Below are 18,988 nucleotides of genomic sequence, written 5' to 3'. Positions count from 1 at the left end.
TTAGTAGACAGGGGAACCGCAGCTTTGGTCCCCATAGTACAGACGCCCCCTAAACTAACTCCACCTAGAAGTCACTTCGCGGGCTCCTAAGGGGGACCTGACTGCCTTCCGCGTTGCTACCGTGAAGGACGCGAGCGGTTCCCAGAACTTGAGAGCTCATTGGATGGTAGTGTCGTCACTCGGAGTGACGTCACAGGGCGAGGCGCAGGAGGCGGGACCATGGAGACTGGGCTTCCGGCCCCTCCAGCTTGGGGGCGGGGAGGAATTGGGAAGGTAGGGTTTGGGGCCCCGTCGTCCCGCCGGCGGCGCGCACTCCCTCCCGCGTCTCCCCGGCAGCTCCCCCGACCTGGCCCCTAAACTTTGGCGCCCAGCCGACATTCGCCCCTTCGGTGTACCCAACCCCACTCCAGCAATCCCCAGACCCAGGCCAGTCCGCCCTCCATCCCCTGAGGCCGCCGGCCGAGAGCCAAGGGCGCCTTTTGCACCGGGGCGGCGATCGCGGGGTGCAGAGGTGACCCCGCAGCGCCGGGCGTGGGGTTCCCCCGAAACGCCGGGTCGACCGCGGGGCAGTGTGGCCCGTAGCCCGCGGCCGACGGCCGGGAAGCCTCTGCAAGCAGGCCCGGCCCCCCTCCGGAGGAGCGTCAACCACGGTGGGGCTGGTTTCCGAGGTGCTGAGCCCCGTTCGCGATGTTAGCTTGGTGGTTGAGGTTTCCAGGGGATGGGGTGGGGAACTAGACGGGGAACCTCCTTCCGGCGCGATTGCCAGCTAGCAGAGTTGCTGCCCCTAGCTGAAAAGCGAGCGGCTCGGGGTGGAGAACGGTTTTAGTTAAAGGTACAGAGCTTACTTAGTTCGGGCTCCGGAGATTCAGTCACACTGGGATGGGGTCCGTTTTCATCTGCATCTGAACCATGAGAGAGGTATCATTGTATCTTCGCTGTTACACACATGAAATGAGTTGAATATTTTTAGGCTTTTGGGTTGACGGTAGCTTGGCCAAACAGTTATGGGAAACGGACTGAAAATGAATCCAGGATGTTTACTTTCTACTTGTATTTTCTGATTACAGATAAAGATGTCTTTCTCCTTTTAACCGTCGCAGCAGATTACTAGACACTATTGACCAGAAATAAAAAAGCCTTTGGAGGCCATATCGTCTTCACGAGCACCTTCTTAGAACCCATTTCTGTGTTTTGGGATCGCAAAAGTACCATTTTCACATCCAGAGCTAAGAAAACACTGTGACTGTTGGAAATGAACTTGAAGGAAATTTTACACCTTGACTATGCAAAACTCTGCCCTTGCATTAGTTTTTTAAAAATAACTAAATTCTGCTATTTAATTGATGCCTTTTTAAAATACTAAATTATTTACTTCTTTTGCCTAGGTCTCTGTGTTGGCTAGTTGAAACAAAAAATAAATATGGCCTTCCACAGTTATAATTCATTCTTAGCTATTTTGTGGACAAGGTAAGGTTTGGAATTTCCCACGAATATGTATATGAATTTGTTCATCTATATGGAAAATATGTAAGAGGATTGGCTTCTGGCCGGATGTAGCAACACCTGCCTTTAGTCCCAGCACCCAGGAGGCAGAGGCAGGCTGATCTCTGTGAGATTGAGGCCAGCTTGGGCTATATACTGAGACCCTGTCTCGAAAAAAGAAAAAGAAACAAAGATACCAACAAAACAAAAGGATTGTCATAGTATGCAAAACCTTGCAGAACTTTAAATACATCCTTAGGAAGAGCATATTTAAACTGCTTCAGAATACAGGCTGAGTAATTTTGTAGGTGTGTGATAGAGGGAAAATAGATAAAATAGTTTTAGAGTGCCTTTTCTGTTATTGAATATACATGAGGTCCTCAGTTGTAAAAAGAGGTAAAATGGTTCATGAACATGCTCAGTCCAGGGCATGTTCCTATCTAACATCTCTTGTCACTTACATATGTCTTCAGAATATTACTGAAAACTCACCATGTGCCACATTCATTGTATATTTGCCCTTTTGGCCATTTAAAGAGTATTTATATTGATATGTTTCAAAAATATGATTAAAGCATAGGGAAAAAATATCTTTTAGCCAAAAACAAAAACCAACCAATGCCTTGTCAATAGCTTTCTTTCCTTTTTCTCCTCTCTTCTTTTTTTTTGGTGGGGTGTGTTTATTTGTTTGTTGTTGTTTTGCTAGACAGGGTCTCACTTTGTAACTCTGGCTGTCCTGGAACTCACTGTGTAGAACAGGGTGGCCTCGAAGAGATCCACCTGCTTCTGTCTCCTGAGTTCTGGGTTTAAAGGCGTGTGCTACTCTGTGACTGGCTGGTGGCCTGTAGCTTTCTTTGCTTGGACAGGGTTTTGTTTGTTTGTTTTTTGTTTGTTTGTTTGTTTGTTTTAGTTTCTTGAGACAAGGTTTCTCTGTGTAACCGCCATGGCTGTCCTGGAATTCACTTTGTAGACCAGGCTGGCCTCGAACTCACAGTGATCTTCCTGCCTCTGCTGCCTGAGAGCTGGGATTATAGGCATGTGCCTCTACTGCCTGGTTACTTGAATGTGTTTTATTTTTAAGATCTTATGTTCTAGTTTATAGTATTAGAATATAAAAATCATTGGTTGGAGTGTTTAATTCTAATTCTTATTTTTAAATGCTCTTGAGGAATTTTAGGGAAATTATGCCTCATCACTTTGAGGGAGTCCATAGACACAAAGCAATATTACATAATTAGTTAGTCCTCACAGGGACTATGAAGTTGCTTCATTAAAACATTCTTTGTTATCACTAGAGTAGTTAATGGCAAAAGTCAAATCTTCATCTACTTTATGAGAGTAGATAGAGACAGTACTATCAAACCTCACCCCTGGCAGAAACATGTTTTCAAATAGATATTTTGTTACTAATAAGATGTTTTCAGGTTTTTTGTATGCTTTTGGAGATCACAGGACAACTTGTAGGAGTCAGTTCTGTCCTTCTATCATCTGGGTCCCAAGGATTTAGCCAGGGTTTGACAGCAAGCGCCTTTCCGCTCTTGAACTATCTCACTGGCCTCTAGATGTTTACATTAATAGCTGCCATACTTCTATGTTGCTATAGCAAATTACCCTTCAGAATTAGCTTATTAATACTTTTCATAAGGATATGTTCAATGATGGCTGCAATTCAGCTGTTTAAGAAGTTATATTTTTGTGGGTAGAGGTATAGCTCAATGATTGAACACTTGCCTACCATGTGTGGACTACTTTTGCCTTCAGTTCCCAGCACTGTCTTCTCAATGACACACACTTTTAATCCTAGCACTCGGGAGGCAGAGGCAGGCGGATCTCTGAATTCCAGGCCAACCTGGTGTGCAGAGAGAGTTCCAGGACAGCCAGGGCTACACAGGGAAACCCTGTCTTATATATATATATATATATATATATATATATATATATATATATATATATATATATACACACACATATATATATATGAAAGTTGTATTTCTGGCTAGGGGGTTGGAGCTCAATGGTAGAGCACATTCTTAGGATGTGTTAGTCCTGGGTTGATGCCCAGCAACACACAAATACACACACACAAACACACACACACACACACACACACACACACACAATTGTATTTCATTTATTAATAAACATCAGTTGCTTACAAGCTTATTGCTTTGTTTTAACCAAATAAAGTATCTTTTTTTGTTTGTACTAATACATCTCACTGAAAGAACGTTATTCTTTTTTTCCAGATTGCCTAGCCATTTTGTCTATCCTTCCTGCTCTCACTCCCCATCACTTGCATCTCTCCACTTGCCAGATTCTCATTTACGTGTGACCTATGTGAAAAACTATGGAAGCAGGAAGTACTCCTATCCCAGTCTGCCAGGCAACAAGGTCCATCCTTTGCGAACCAGACTCACACAAAAACTGCACACATCGGCTTGCTGGCTACAAAATGTCCCCAATAAACCTCAGCCGGAGCAAATCCCAGGGAAGCCTAAGCCAACGATCCCTCAGCCTCCCAAAGAAGCGAAGACAGAGATTGCAGAAGAAAAGCGATCTTTCGGACAAAAAATCATGGACGAATTTAAACATTATTACAATGGATTCTCTTTACTTTGGATTGACACCAAAGTCGCTGCCAGAATAGTTTGGAGGCTACTGCATGGACAGACGCTAACGAGGCGAGAGAGGCGAAGGGTAGGCAAGAGTCGTGTTTGACGTGGAAAATGTAAAATTAAAACGAAGTAAAACTTCGCCTTAAAACTCCTTAGGTAACTCCCTGATCACACACGAGGCCCTGGGTCTGATGTAGAGTGCCCCCCACCCTGAGGGGGAAATTCTAACTACTGATCAGAAAGCAAAGCTTCCTGCCATGCGAGGGCCTTCCTTGAGCAGCGAAGCAAGGACGCAGCCAGCCCCAGAGGACCCGTTCCCTTCTCAGCCTTACATGCCTTCAACTGGCTGGAATGTCTGCCTACAGTTTTTCGGGTTTATTTTTATTGTTTGAAATTGTGTATGTGTCTGCTAGTGGGCACGTGAATGTGAGGGCAGGTGTCTGCAGAAGCCACAGGCATCTGATCCCCTGGCGCTGCAGTTACAGTTATTATTGTAAGCCACCTGACGTGGGTGCTGGGAACCGAACTCTTGCCCTCTGGAAGAACAGCAAGTGCTCTTAATATTAAATATATGTGTGTGCATTTTAAAAACCAATTTTAGAACCAAATGCAATGGACCATACTGTTAATCACAGGTACTGGGAAAACTGAGGCAGGAGGATCAGCCTGGGCAACATCGCAGACTCCTCCTCTCAAAAAGGAAAAGTTAGTTTTAACTAATACTGTGTTATCAAAATGTGGACCCTTAAGAGATGCCACTAATGCATACTGATTATCATAGGTTTTTTTGCGAATAAATAAATAGCCCATAAATGCTGCTTTCAGAGCTACGTTGAAGAGAAAACTTCACCTTTCCAGCTATAGAAAACCTTATTTTTAGCCGGGCGGTGGTGGTGCACGCCTTTAATCCCAGCACTCAGGAGGCAGAGCCAGGTGGATCTTTATGAGTTCGAGGCCAGCCTGGTCTACAGAGCAAGATCCAGGAAAGGTGCAAAACTACACAGAGAAACCCTGTCTCGAAAAACCAAAAAAAGCCTTATTTTTTTTTTTTTTATACACTTTGAGTACCAAAGCAGGCTGTTTTGGTGGTGGTTCTTGCTTGGTTTGAGGCACGTCCTGGATGTATAATATTGCTTATGCATTTATCTCTTCAGCTGTTGAGAACTTGCGCTGATGTCTTCCGCTTGGTTCCATTTATGGTGTTCATAATTGTACCTTTTATGGAATTCCTGATACCAGTGTTTCTGAAGCTCTTCCCAGACATGTTGCCATCAACTTTTGAAAGTGAATCCAAAAAGGTATACAGGATTTTAAAATTTTTTTTAAAAAAAAATTAATATGCTTTGGTTTTTAGAGCAGTTTTGTAGGTTTACAGGCAAATTGGGCAGAAAGTACAGACTTGCCATATGCCACTCATCCCCCACCCGTTTCCCGTTAGTAACAACTTGCATCAGCATGGTCCATGTTATAACCGAGTAACTAATGTTAACATATTATACACTATTATTAACGAAAGCCCACGTGTGACATTGGGCCTCACTGTGGTGTGCAGTTTTGGCAGCTCCACAGCACTGCCCTGTCCACCATCCCAGCGTCCTGAGGAGCAGTCTCACTGTTCCGAAACCCACGTGTCCTCTCCCTGTTTGGACCACTGTGTTTCTTCTTCCGTCTGGCCACTCTAGACATCCTCACTCTAGTTGTGCCTTTTCCAGAGTGCCGTGCAGTTTGAATCACACACTCTGCGGCCTTTTCAGACCGGATTCTTCCACTTAGCAATATGCATTTACCGTTCTTCCACAAGGGACTAGAGACATGGCTCGGTGGTTAAGAGCACTCTCTGCTCTTGGCAGGGGACCCTGTTTCAGTTCCCAGCACCCATGTGGCGGCTAACAGCCACCTGTAACTCCCATTTTCAGGGATCCAACGCATAAAAAAATGGATACTGAAGTCCTTCTATGAACAGACATGATTTTCATAATTCTATTTATGAATATATAAGTGTTTTCTAAATCCATTCACCTTTTGGAATTTGACTGCTTCTAACTTGGGCAGGTATAAATAAACATGCAATGAATATGTGTGTTCAGGGTTTTTTGTTTTTGTTTTTTTTTTTAACTTGAGCAACAGTGATTGCACACAGTAAGACTATATCTAGCATTGTAAAAATTTGCTAAACTGTTTTCCAGAGCAGCCATGCATGCCGCATTCCACCCAAGAATGCTGCTCCCCGTCTTCCCCAGCACTGCTGCTGTGCTTTGGATAGTAACCGTTCCAATAGGTGTGGAGTGGCTAGCTCCTGTGGCATCTCTGTAACTTCTTTGAGGGAATGTGTGTTTATTTTTCCCACCATTGGGATGTGTGTGTGTGTGAAAATATGTGTATGGTGTACATGTGTGTGGATGGCCATGCGTGTGGATGCAAGCATGTTTACCTTATATAGAGTTCTGATATAGATAGATAGATAGATAGATAGATAGATAGATAATCAGCTCTCCACTTTGTATATTGAGTAGTCAGGGCCTCTGACTTAAGCCCACAGCTCACTGATATGGCTCGTGTAGCTAGCCGGTTTGCTCTTGTGTCCACAGAGCAGGACCACAGGCAGGCGGAACTCAGGTTCCTGTGCCCGTGTGAGCAAGTGCTTTCCCGCAGAACCATCTCCAAAGCCTCTTTCGCCCACTTTGCAATTGGGTGTTTTGGTTCTTACTGTTGTTTTGAGTTCTCGGTGTATCTGTATACAAGTCCTTTCTCAAATATAGACTTTGTAAATATTTTCTCAAAATCTTTGCCTTATATTTCCCCCCAGTCCTGGAAATGGCGCTAACTTTTTTTTTCCTTTCCATTGCTGTGAATGGATCCCAGGTCTTTGCCAGTGATAGGCAAATGATTGAGTAAGCCACACCCCATACTTGTTCTCTTTTCAGAGGACAAACACTTTAAATGACCATGCCTTTGGAGTTACAGCTAAAAGCTGGTTAGCAAACTCAAAGTCACTTAGATCTTATGTGTATGAGTGTTGGTCTGCATGTATATCTGTGCATCAATCACATGCATGCCTGGTACCTGAGGAGGCCAGAAGAGGACATTGGACCTCCTGGAACTGGAGTTACAGAGGGTAATGTAGGTGCTAGGAACTGAACCTGAGTCCTCTGGAAGTCAGTGCTTTTAACTCCTGAGCCATTTCATCAGCCCCAAGTTAAATTTTTCTGATATTTTTTCCTAGAATTTTTATAGTTTTATAATTTGTCTTTGCATGTACAATTCGGTTCATTTTTATGAAAGTTTGTAATAACAGTATCAGGGTTTTTTATATGTAAATATCTAGTTTTTCTATTATTGTTTATTGAATGTTCTATTTCTACTATATTTTATTATTTATTTGTTTTGTTGTTTTTCGAGACAGGGTTTCTCTGTGTAGTTTTGGTGCCTTTCCTGGAACTCACCCTGTAGCCCAGGCTAGCCTTGAACTCACAGAGATCTGCCTGGCTCTGCATCCTGAGTGCTGGGATTAAAGGCGTGTGCCATCACCGCCGTCTCTGTTTTTGGTATTTTTGAGACAAGGTCTCACTATGTAGACCAGGCTGGCCTGTGATTCACAGAGATCTGTCTGCTTCCGCCTCCCAAATGCTGGGATTATAGGTGTGTGCCATTATGCCCAGCCTCTCTACTGTTATTTTAACTGCTTGAAAGAGAGGAAGGAGAAAGAGATGGAAGGAAGAAAGAAGGGAGCTATAAGTTCAAGGTCAACCTGGTTTGCCTAGTAAGTTCCAAAAAATAGAAAATAATAAAAGCGCTAACGTGATGGCTCAGAGTTTAAGAGCTGTTCTTGCAGAGGACCCAGGTTCAATTCCCAGCACCACATCATGGCTCACAACCATCCGTAACTCCAATTCCAAGGGGTCCAATGCCTTCTGGCCTCTGTGGACAGACACACATGCAGGCAAAATACCCATAAAAATAAAGATTTTTAAAAGGTTTATTTAAAATAATAATGAAAACATCTACTGTTAGTTGGTTAATGAGTATTAGGTATGGTTTATCCTCAGTGTCTGTGACGTGTACCAGGGAAGGTGCCTTAGTGACCAGAAAGGGGTTGGGCTAGAAAAGAACAACCCCCCCACCCCCACCCCCGCCGTGTCTCTACTAGACAGTGTCCTAGAGGTGGAAGCAAAGCTCTTCTCATGGACAATGAAATCTGTCCATCAGTAAGCCTGGAAAATGCCTTTTAAAAAACACACTGTTTCAGGGAAGGAATTTGGGAGCTGAGGTTCAGAGAATGGGTGAAGTTTTACCACAGTCCGTAAGTCTGGGAGAAGGCTGGTCAAGGACTCGGAAGCAGGAGGCAGACAAAAGGGATGTCAGGTTGGAAGGCATCGCCACTCACAGGAATTTGAACAACTTCACCTCTGACTATGGTGAATAGAAGCTAAAACGTGAAGCAGTAATGGGTGACATGATTAGAAAATTATTTTAGGAAAATAATTCTCCTGGCAGAAGGACGGAGCCAAGAGAAGGAAATAAGCAGGACCTACACCGTGAGGCTGACTTGAAGATAGGTCTGAGATAGTTCCTTTTTTCTTTTCCATCCTGTGCTTGTGTTTTGTTTTGTTGGAGACAGGGTCTCTCTATGCAGCCCTGGCTGGCCTGGAACTCCTTATGTAGAACACGCTGGCCTTGAGCTCACAGGGATCCACCTGCCTCTGCCTTCTGAGTGCTGGGATTAAAGGCGGGGGCCAGCACATTTGGCTCCCCCCCCCTTTTTTTTTTCTTTTAGTGATGTGAGGAATAGAATCCAGGGCCTTGTGCATGCTTGGCAAGCCCTGCCACTGAGCTATACCCCTAGACCTTAATTTGAGATTAAAGTGGAAAATCAAACTATAGTGTTTAACTGCCTGGAGATGGTTTAATTCACTTAAGCTCTAGCTGGATGCCCTCTGCAAGCTGCTAGAATTGCAGGCCTTAATTTACTTACATTTAAAATAATCAGGATCTAGAAACAACCCACAGCATTCTAATGAAAATGTTCTTGAATAAGTGACTTAACTGTATCCACTTCTGTCTATCCTGTGCCCAGCATTTTGAGCATGGTTATTTCAAAAATTCTACCACTGCATTTCTGACGATGAGTGAGGATTTACAACTACTAGTCAACAGTGTCTTAAGAATGTACATTAAGTCAGGCATAGTGGTGCACACCTTTAATTTCAGCACTCAGGTGGCAGAGGCAGGTGGAGCTTTACGAGTTCAAGGCCAGCCTGGTCTACATAGTGAGTTCTAGGACAGCCAGGGATCTATAGAGAGACCCTGTCTCAAACAAAACAAACAACAAAAAAAAAGAATGTATATTTAATTCTCTTCTGCATAGTGCTTCCCCCCCAAATCTATTACAGCACATAACACACTATATTATGATTAGATATTTTCTATTTAAACTGTAAAGTTGATTAGCATAGAGTTAGTTTCTTTGTAGAGCAAAATCTGGGGCTATCTACCAGAGTTTGACTTAAGTAGCAGCCTAGATGAGGTTAGGAGGTAGTGACTCATCTGATAAGAGAGCTTTTCATTGGGTCTTATCATCAGTGTGTTGAGAAATAAATGCAAGATTAAGGAGACAAGTTAAGTAGATGTCCCTTTACAATGGTTGGGTTTTGTTTTTTGTTTTTTGTTTTTTAAGATTTATTTATTATGTATACAGTGTTCTGCCTGCATGTCTGCCTGCAGGCCAGAAGAGGGCACCAGATCTAATTACAGATGGTTGGGAGCCACCATGTGGTTGCTGGGAATTGAACTCAGGACCTCTGGAAGAGCAGCCAGTGCTCTTAACCTCAGAGCTGTCTCTCCAGCCCCATGGTTGGAACTTGCTAATAGTGTTATTATAATGTGTGTGGTGGGGATGCACAGTAGCAAGGAGGTAGTTATTTCTCTCATCATCACCAACCTGCAGCTGGGATTCACTTTTTTCCTTTTCTATTAAGGAAGAAAAACAGAAAAAGAAGATGGCTGCAAAACTGGAAATAGCAAAATTCCTTCAGGAGACAATGACAGAAATGGCGAGGAGAAACCGAGCCAAGCTGGGAGACGACTCCTCACAGCTTTCCTCCTATGTCAAACAGGTCTCGGGCTCACGCTAGGCCAGCGACTTCTGCTGGAGTTATAGAAGAAGCACGTCATCATGATCATCCAGAGTGTTCAGAATCTTCGATATGCCACATAGATACATTATAAATACACAGCATTTTAAACATTTAGTTTGGGAAAAAAACAAACAAAAAAACACAACAAAGCTACCTTAAAGTGATCATCTTGGAAAGAAAGCTCAGTACAAACTTTAGAAATACTCAAAAAAAAAAAAAAAAAAAAAAGCTGGGCGGTGGTGGCACATACCTTTAATCCCAGCACTCGGGAGGCAGAGGCAGGTGGATCTCTGTGAGTTCGAGGCCAGCCTGGTCTACAAAGCAAGTTTCAGGACACCCAGGGCTGATACACAGAGAAACCCTGTCTAGAAAGACCAGAAAAAAAGAAAAGAAAAAAAATACTCCTAATTTTTCTAGTGCCCAAGTTTGATTCTAGAAAGATTTGTGTTGGGGGGTGGGGCAGGGGATGTTAGACTAGGCATTGAACCTGGCATGCATTCAGCACAAATACCCAGTCTCCCAGTGAGCCACAGTTCCACAGTAGACCTGTTGTTTATTCCCAGTGAACCACAGGATCCATTCCCATACAATCCAGTCTCCAACTGCTTTGACATCTCTCTCAAATAGTCTGTTAGGAGGTCTATGTAAAGTAGGAAACTCCTTTTAACTGGCCTTTGTCCCGTTGCCTAGGTCCAAACAGGCCACAGGCCCAGCACTAAGGAGATAGTTCGCTTCTCTAAACTCTTCGAGGATCAGTTAGCCCTGGAACACTTAGATCGACCCCAGCTGGTTGCCCTGTGCAAGCTGCTGGAATTGCAGTCCTTTGGAACAAACAATTTGCTCCGCTTCCAGCTCCTCATGACGCTGAAGTCCATAAAAGCAGATGACCAAGTAAGATTCAAACCCCAGCAATAGGGGGTCCGGGAGGCATGTGAGGGTACCTTTGTGAAGTGCATTATTTTCTGTTGGGTCTGCCATAGACTGATTCTGGCAAAATGAATGGTTTAAAAGTCCATTACTATGACAACTTCAACTTTCGCTACCCATTTCAATATTTGTTTGTTGTCTCAGAATCTATTTTCCTGAGAAGGCCATTGTAAGCAGCCACTAATCTGGATGTATTAGCTGGGACTAATCTAAAGTAGTTAGGACCCGCTGGGAAGGAAATATTGGCTCAGGGATTTCTTGGCAGCACTCCCCATCACACACACACACACACACACACACACACACACACACACACACACACACACACACGCACGCACCTCTGCCTCTGTTTCACAGAGGCACTCATGTCAAAGTTAATCTTCTACTGGGTGAGTTACTAAAACAAGAGGGCAGCAGAGCACAAGGCTAGCCATCTTGCGAAGGACACCTTTGGAGTATAACTACTAATTAGGCTCCTTTAAAACCTGGAAAGAATGTTTCCTGAATCAGAATCAGCTCCTGTAATACTCTACTTGGGGAGCAGGTTTCCCCAAACAGAGAAGACATGATGAGCACATTGCCCTATTTAGATTTTGGGATCGGTATAAACAATACCGGTCCCAGAGCTGTAGTTTTGGGTCACACGCAGAAATTGTTATTTATCAGGAGTCTTGTGGACCAGAAAAGTCAGGCCATTCTGAGGGAGTGATAGGAAAACAGTACTGAGACACACAACTAATGGTATTGGAAAGCTTTTCACGACAGGGTTTTTTGTTTGTTTGTTTGTTTGTTTGTTTTTCTAACAAGCCCTAAAAAGGAAAAGGAAAAGGAGAGGTTACAGGCAAAATCCCAACCAAGACAGGAAATACTCTGATAGAATGTCGGGGGCGGTCTGTGACTACCTTTTATTGCTGTCCGTCCGTTAGCAGCATCCTTACATCTCACTAACCACCTTCCAGAGCTGCTGGTCTGCAGCAGTCCGGGTAAGGGGCAGAGGGCCAAAGCATCGGATTTGGGTTTCTGTCGGTTTTGCTGGACTGGAGGCGTGGAGTAAAATGGAAAACCAAAGATCCAACACTGTTCCTTCCACTTCTTGCAGATAATTGCCAATGAAGGGGTGAAGGCTTTGAGTGTGTCAGAACTACAGGCTGCCTGCCGGGCCCGAGGGATGAGATCGCTGGGCCTCACAGAGGAGCAACTGAGGCAGCAACTCACAGAGGCAAGCCGCACTCCAGCCCCCTTCGCGAGTTGCAGTAGTCAGCTCTCTGTTGCCTTGGCAACAGGCATCTGGTGGAAGGGAGATTTATTTTGGCTCATGGCTTCCAAGCCTTCAGCCGGCAGTTGGCAGTTGCTTGGTCCCATTTCTCTGGTTCTCTGCCAGCACAGTTTATCTTACAAAACTCCACAGCAGAGAAGTCTTGTTCATTTTATGGTGGTCCAGAAGCAAAGAAAGACATGCACGGCTTTAATCCCAGCACTTGGGAGACAGTGGCAGGCAGATCTCTGTGAGTTTGAGGCCACCCTGGCCCACAGAGTGAGTTCTAGGACGGCCAGGGCTAGGAAATGAGATCCTGTTTTGTTGTTGTTTTGTTTTTAAAAAAGGCAAAGAAAAAGGAGACAAGGTCCCACAGTTCCCTTCAGTGGTCTAAGTACTTCCCATGAGGCCCCTCACCCTGTAAAAGTTCCACGCTCCCTAGTAGTGCCATAGTCTGGTGAACAAGCTTTCAACACAGAACTTGGAGGAACATTGAAGGTTCAAACAGCTAAGCCACCATGCCTCATTGGCTTTATTTCATGGAACCATTAAGCATACCCTCAGGAGGTCCCTCTGTTTCCCCCTCGGATAGGGACAGGGAACCGTGTAGTTATAGTGGTACCATAAACTACCACAGTTAAAATGATCACAACGGCAGCCCAGAGGTCACAAGTGCAGGCTGTGTTCCCTCCTGGAGTCTGGGGAATAACCCACTCCAAACTCCTTCAGATGGTTGGCTCAACCGTGTGCCCTGCAGCTGTAGGGAGGAGGAAGTTCTCACTTCCTCACTGCCAGCCCACCTACTCTCAGCTCCAAGGGGCCCCTCCTCCATCTGCAAAATCTCATAAAAGGACTCTCACTGTCAGTCTGTGCAGGGTCCAGACTGTGTCCGGAGCCCACTTGGGCTGCTTTTCCTCTTGTGCTCCAAATCAGTATACAGTGTTGGCTTTGGGAGTAGATGTCTGTAGCTCCCATCAGAGAGCACACTTGGGTTCTAACAGCAGCAGTGAATTTGAAAACCAAGGAACAGCTCCTGTTGAGTCCTCAGTGTTAGCAGTGTGAAAGCTACTATAACATGTAAAGGTTATTTGGGGACAGGAGCCAGGGTTGTCGCTTGGAAACCACGTTAGGTGGCTGTTCTCCTCATACACAGCACACTAGCTATAATTGGAAGATGAACATTTATAGAGAGTAATCCCAGCGCATGGGAGGGAGGCTGAGGCAGGAGGAGTGCCATGAGACAAACTTGGACTCTGTGGTAAGTTTCATGACAGCATGGGCTTCAGAGGGAGACCTTGTCTCAAGAAAATAAAAGATAGTTAAAATGATAAACGTGAGCTATCTTTTAACAAAGACATGTCACATCCACATATCAGCCAAGTTCAGACTTGCTCAGATCTTGGATAGAAGGGCACTTATGCATTGCTAGTTGAAAATGGAAACACCAGGAAGACAAACCACATCATCTTTCAAAATGTAAAAACCTTCACATACCCTGCCTGGCTTTGGTAGCTGGTACCTGTAATCCTAGCATTTAGGAAGCTGGACAGAGGATCATCAAGAGTTCCAGGCCAGCCTGGGTGGTAGAGGGCATGAAACCCTGTCCTGAAAAACAACAGAAAACCTGGAGGCCAGAAGCATCTGATGGTCAGCTGAAGTTGCAGGCAGAGTCAGCTGTGAGCTGTCTGGTGTGGGTGTGGGACCCAAACGGAGGTCCTCTGCAAGACGTTTGGTGTGTTTAGAGACAGGGCCTCACTATGGAGCCCTGGCTAGCCCAGAACTATGTAGACCTGGTTGCCCTTGGGCTCAGAGATCTCCCTGCCTCTACTTCCGAGTGCTGGGATTACAGGTGCTTCCTGCCGCGCGCATCTTTGCAGCACCGTTTTTAACTCCTAGAATTACCCCAGAGGTCATTAGCAGGATTATCAGATAAAACACAGCACTTCCATACAATGGAAACCTGTCCAAATATTTAAGGGGGCGTTACTGCATCAACTGACATGAATCAACTTCAAGGTGTTTCAGTGGGGATAAAAAGCAGAGGGCAAAAAAGGCTAGCAAGAAGGCTCATCTGGTAAAGCCTGACACCTGAGTTCAGTTTCCAGAACCAGTGGCAGAAAGACAGAATCCCTTCGAAAAGTAGTCCTCTGACCTTCACACTCGGGCCCACACTTATGCATTTTATACACACACACACGCACACGCACACGCACACGCACGCACGCACACACACAAACAAAACAGTGTGTGTCACTCGTTCTGTAGAGATTTTACAAAACAATGTGACGTAGTGGCCCATGCCTATAATCCCAGCACTTAGGAGTCTTGGGACAAGAGGATCACAAGTGAGAGGCCAGGCTGCATAGCAAAAATAAAATAACAACAAATAAAAACGTGGTCCTTTTGATGCTTTAAACCTTTGTTCTAACGATGATTTCTTTGGTTAATAAGGTTGGTTATTATTTTGAAACAGGCTCTTACTATATAGCTCAGGCTGGCCTCAGCCTCCCAAGTCTAGATTCCAGGAAGCCCTGGCTTCTGGTGTATTCCGTCACACCGTCTACTTTTTGCTTAGAGAGGATCCGGAACTGGCTGGAGAGTTTAAGTGACCAGTGGGAGTGGTTGCCAGGTACTTGCCCAGGGGCAGAGGCTAGGAGGCTGGTTCTTCCATCCTTGTGCCACAGGTTCTCAGTGTGCTCGGGAAGCAGTAGATGAGCAGACCTCCTTCCTGGCTGCAGCAGCCTCTGACTCATGTCTTATTGCATTCCACTCCAGTGGCTGGACCTCCACCTGAAGGAGAATGTGCCCCCTTCTCTTCTGCTCCTGTCTCGAACCTTCTACCTGATAGACGTGAAGCCCAAGCCTATCGAGCTGCCACCGAGTATAGAGGTCAGTGGGGGCGCCGATCCTGGGCGGCCATCATGTGGTCTTCATTAGCAACCCCTATACCCGCCTCCTTTAAACCATGGCTCCTTTTCTCTCTTGTTTCATTTGTCCAGATGTCTATACATTTTCAAGCCAATAAGGACTAACTTAGAATGTTAACGTTTTGTCTCCCATCCGTCAACTCATTAATCATTTGTTTTTTCACTTGTAGTTTTTAAATTGTTTCTGTTTTTCAAGACAGGGTTTCTCTGTGTAGCCCTGTCTGTCCTTGAATTCCCTCTGTAGACCAGGCTGGCCTCTAACTCAGATATCTACCTGCCTCTGCCTGCCTCCTGAGTGCTGGGATTTAAGGCGTGCATCACCACTGCCCTGCTTTTATTTACTTTTTTTAAGACTGGGAGCAAGACCATAATTGCCAAATTGTTTTGTGTTTTGAGGGTTTTGTTTGTGTGTTTTGGGAGGCATCTTACTGTGAAGCCTTGATTAGCCTGGAGGTCACTATGTATACCAGGCTGGTCTTTCTGTTTTTGTTTTTTGAGACAGGGTTTCTCTGTGTAGCCCTGGCTGGCCTAGAACCAAGTATTTTAAATCCCAGATTCTAAATAATGTGGAACTTTATATATAGGGTGCTCAAAATTCAAATGCTAACTTGCTATTGTAGGTGCATATTCCATGAAACTCAAGAAGGGCTTAGTCTGATAAAGAGAAATGAGTTTGACTTAGTCTACCAGGCATGGTAGTGCACACCTTTAATCCCAGCACTCAAGAGGCAAAGGCAGAGGACTCTGTGAATTCAAGACCAGCCTGGTCTATACAGTGAGTTTCAAGTTAACCTTCACAGTAAGGTGCATCTCGAAACAACAAAATAGAGAAAGATGTAGTCAGGCATATGCCTTTAATCCCAGCAGAGGTGAGTTCTAAGTCAGCTAGATCTACATAGTGAGACCCTGTCTGTCTCTTATCTCTGTCTGTGTCCCTGACACACACACACACACACACACACACACACACACACACACACACACACACAGAGTCAGAGGAAGGCAAATGACTTCACTTCAAGGCACGGATTCCTTTACTGGAGCAGTCTACACTGACGTAATGTTTTCCCCAGGTTCCAAAGACAAGCCCTGTCATAGCGTCGTCTACACCCCGTGAGCCAAAAGAAGATGTTGTCGATCCTGCACCTCAGCTAAAGGGAACTAAGGTTAGCTACTTTCTTTCTACTTGATTAAGCTGGAAAAATTTTTCTCTGTTAATTTTCTTTTCCTCCAAACAAGATCTGACTGTGTAGCTCAAGCTGGAGTCAAACTCCTGGTTCTTTGCCTCAGCCTCCCAAGTGCTGAGATGACAGGCGTGCACACCCAGCCAATTCTCCGCATTTTTAATCCTCCCAACAAAACAGATTCAGTGTATTCAATACATTACTACTTGGTAATAGAGAACCTCTATTATGCTGTTTAATCTTTCTTTAAAAAATTCAACATGTAGCTCATTGGTAAAGGGCTTGTGGGAAAATGTGAAACCATGGCTTCCACCCCTGGCTGTGCCAAAAATAATTTTTTTTTTTCCAAGACAGGGTTTCTCTGTGTAGTTTTGGTGCCTGTCCTGGATCTCACTCTGTAGACCAGGCTGGCCTCGAACTCACAGAGATCCGCCTGGCTCTGCCTCCCGAGTGCTGGGACTAAAGGCGTGCGCCACCACTGCCCGGCTTTAAATCAACATTTTAATTACATGTAATTTTCAGATTTGTTTGCCTGTCAAAACCTACAGGATAGACAGTAGTTAAGAGTCCCTGGTATTCATGGTGGATCCTCATGTTGTATTACATCACTAACCTCTCAGTTCTGATGTTCAAGGATGAAGAATTTATACAACTGTCCCCAGGACCATCCCCACTCATCACACCATCAGCAACTGTTTCCAAAGAAGCAGTAAGTAATCTACGGAGAAAGTACTCTCCCCTAGTCATCTGTAAGGGCACAGAGACTCCAGAACCATGCATGGTACCACAAAACACTGCACAGTCTTCCCGTCATCCAAACAGGAAGCTGTAGGCTGGACTCCAGCCATGTCCTAGTTGTTTTTTACCTCAGTTATCCAAAAGTAGAGAAAAAAAAAAAAAAAAGCAACCAACCCCCACCAATGCAATGGTGGAGCAGGACCTAAGCAGGTAAAGTCTAGGAGCTAATTACACTATAGGCAGAACCTTATTTTTTTATGTGCTAAATGCAAAATAGTTTCCATATGTTATACAGTTTCCACAGGCTTCTGATGTCAGGAAATACTAGCAGGAAAGCAATTAAAGTTTTTAGGAAAATGCACGTAAATAAGAAATTTCCGTGCCCACTTCTCCCATTCGGGTGAAGGAATGTGGGGACCGGCAGAAAGCACGACCCAAGTGAACAGTTAGGAAGGTCACTCGGTGGAGGGGGTTGGTTGGGGGGCAGATGAACTGACTCTGTGTGGCAGTTCCACTGTGGGATGGGACAGTCTGTGAACCTTGTAGCTGGGTAGGCATTCAGGAAATGGTCCCAAGGCCCATGCTTGTTTGTGTCTTCACCTTTATGACCAGAGCAAAGGACACAATGACGTCATGGCTACTGGTCCCAAGGCCCGTGCTTGTTTGTGCCTTCACCTTTATGACCAGAGCAATGGACACAATGACGTCATGGCTACTGTCTAGTTGCTTTTCCTTGGGGGAGGGAGCAGGTGGAGGAAGCTCACGCTAGTCCAGGTTTTCCTGGAATTGAAGCCCGTTCTCCTACCTCACCCCCCTGGGGGCAGGGATTACACTCAGGCTACACACATTGAGCCTGGCTTCTGGCCATTCGTTTGGCTAAGAAGGTCAAAGGGGATGGGATGCCTGAAGAATTTACACTGGTTAAAGTCTTGCTTTGTACCTAGATCCTCCAGGCCAAATCCCAGAAGACCTCCCAGAACAGCAAGGCGAATTCCAAAGGAGCCTAAGGACCCCTTGAAGATGGAGCTCACTCTCTCCAGTCACTGTCCCCTCAGCAGTGACATCCATGAAGGAATGCTAGCTAAGACTGGCTGGCTTGAGATAAAGGATCAGTCATTAAGTCCTTGGAGGTCTCGTGACCACTGCAGAGACTCGAGCGGTGACACCATGTTCAGGCCACTTAGAGAAGCTTAATTGCAGTCTGTTTCTGCTGTATCATTGAGTTGTCCAGCTAAACTCTACATAAAGCCCACTCCCGTGTTGTTTCGGAATGGCTTCCTGTTTGTGTGCTCTTGGCGGGGGCAGTGTGGGGGAGGGAGCTGTGGGCCCCATGGTTTCTAGGCAAGTACTCTATCACTGGACTGTATCCCTCGCCCTTTTCCTTTTTTTAATTTTGAGGTTAAGATCTAAATTGCCCAAGCTCGCCTTGAATTTAAAACCCCACTCCCCCATCTCCCAAGGAGCTGGGATTACAGCCCATTTGGTTCAGAGCTTTGAAGAGGAAATGTATTCCACATGGAGTCAGCTGGGCACCTTGGATACCTCTGGCTCCTATGGCGTGGAAGCCCTAGTCAGAACATGGAGACCATTTTTAAGAGCACCTGGCAAACCTTTGCAGAGAGGCTCCTCGGTGGAACAGTGTCCTAAGTACCTGGGGGCCAGGTTGGATATACTTCCCAGTAGGGATATACTTTCTTGGAAGAAAAGGGAGTTAAAACAGATTCGT

At 45.1% G+C, this 18,988-nt stretch overlaps 1 protein-coding gene across 4 annotated transcripts; it reads left to right on the top strand.

Moving 5' to 3' along the window:
* The first annotated feature begins 231 nt into the window (after positions 1 to 231).
* On the top strand, positions 232 to 18,533 carry Letm2 (leucine zipper and EF-hand containing transmembrane protein 2). Of its 4 annotated transcripts, none has more exons than XM_052751877.1 (11): positions 241 to 650; positions 1,068 to 1,467; positions 3,729 to 4,179; positions 5,252 to 5,395; positions 10,073 to 10,210; positions 10,922 to 11,122; positions 12,258 to 12,377; positions 15,189 to 15,302; positions 16,414 to 16,506; positions 17,159 to 17,233; positions 18,207 to 18,533. In XM_052751877.1, the coding sequence occupies exons 2-11, from the start codon at positions 1,421 to 1,423 to the stop codon at positions 18,267 to 18,269; spliced, it is 1,446 nt and encodes a 481-aa protein (XP_052607837.1). In that variant the 5' UTR covers positions 241 to 650; positions 1,068 to 1,420; the 3' UTR covers positions 18,270 to 18,533. The 4 variants fall into 4 exon arrangements, 3 of the variants coding, with proteins under 3 accessions (XP_052607837.1, XP_052607838.1, XP_052607839.1); XM_052751878.1 differs by having other exon boundaries at positions 241 to 668; XM_052751879.1 differs by lacking the exons at positions 241 to 650; positions 1,068 to 1,467 and having other exon boundaries at positions 4,140 to 4,253.
* Positions 18,534 to 18,988: the final 455 nt, after the last annotated feature.

The sequence above is a fragment of the Peromyscus californicus genome, unplaced genomic scaffold (assembly GCF_007827085.1).
Source record: "Peromyscus californicus insignis strain IS unplaced genomic scaffold, ASM782708v3 Scaffold_23__1_contigs__length_62951481, whole genome shotgun sequence".
Classification (NCBI taxonomy): domain Eukaryota; kingdom Metazoa; phylum Chordata; class Mammalia; order Rodentia; family Cricetidae; genus Peromyscus; species Peromyscus californicus.
Note: the sequence above shows the minus strand (reverse complement) of the source record. Positions and strands in the feature narration are given on the sequence as shown.

Coding starts and splice junctions, on each gene's coding strand:
- Letm2 (XM_052751877.1), top strand. CDS start 1,421: ATGGCCTTCCACAGTTATAATTCATTCTTAGCTATTTTGTGGACAAG. Junction 1,468..3,728: donor TTAGCTATTTTGTGGACAAG/GTAAGGTTTGGA, acceptor CTTTTTTTCCAG/ATTGCCTAGCCATTTTGTCT. Junction 15,303..16,413: donor AGCTGCCACCGAGTATAGAG/GTCAGTGGGGGC, acceptor TGTTTTCCCCAG/GTTCCAAAGACAAGCCCTGT.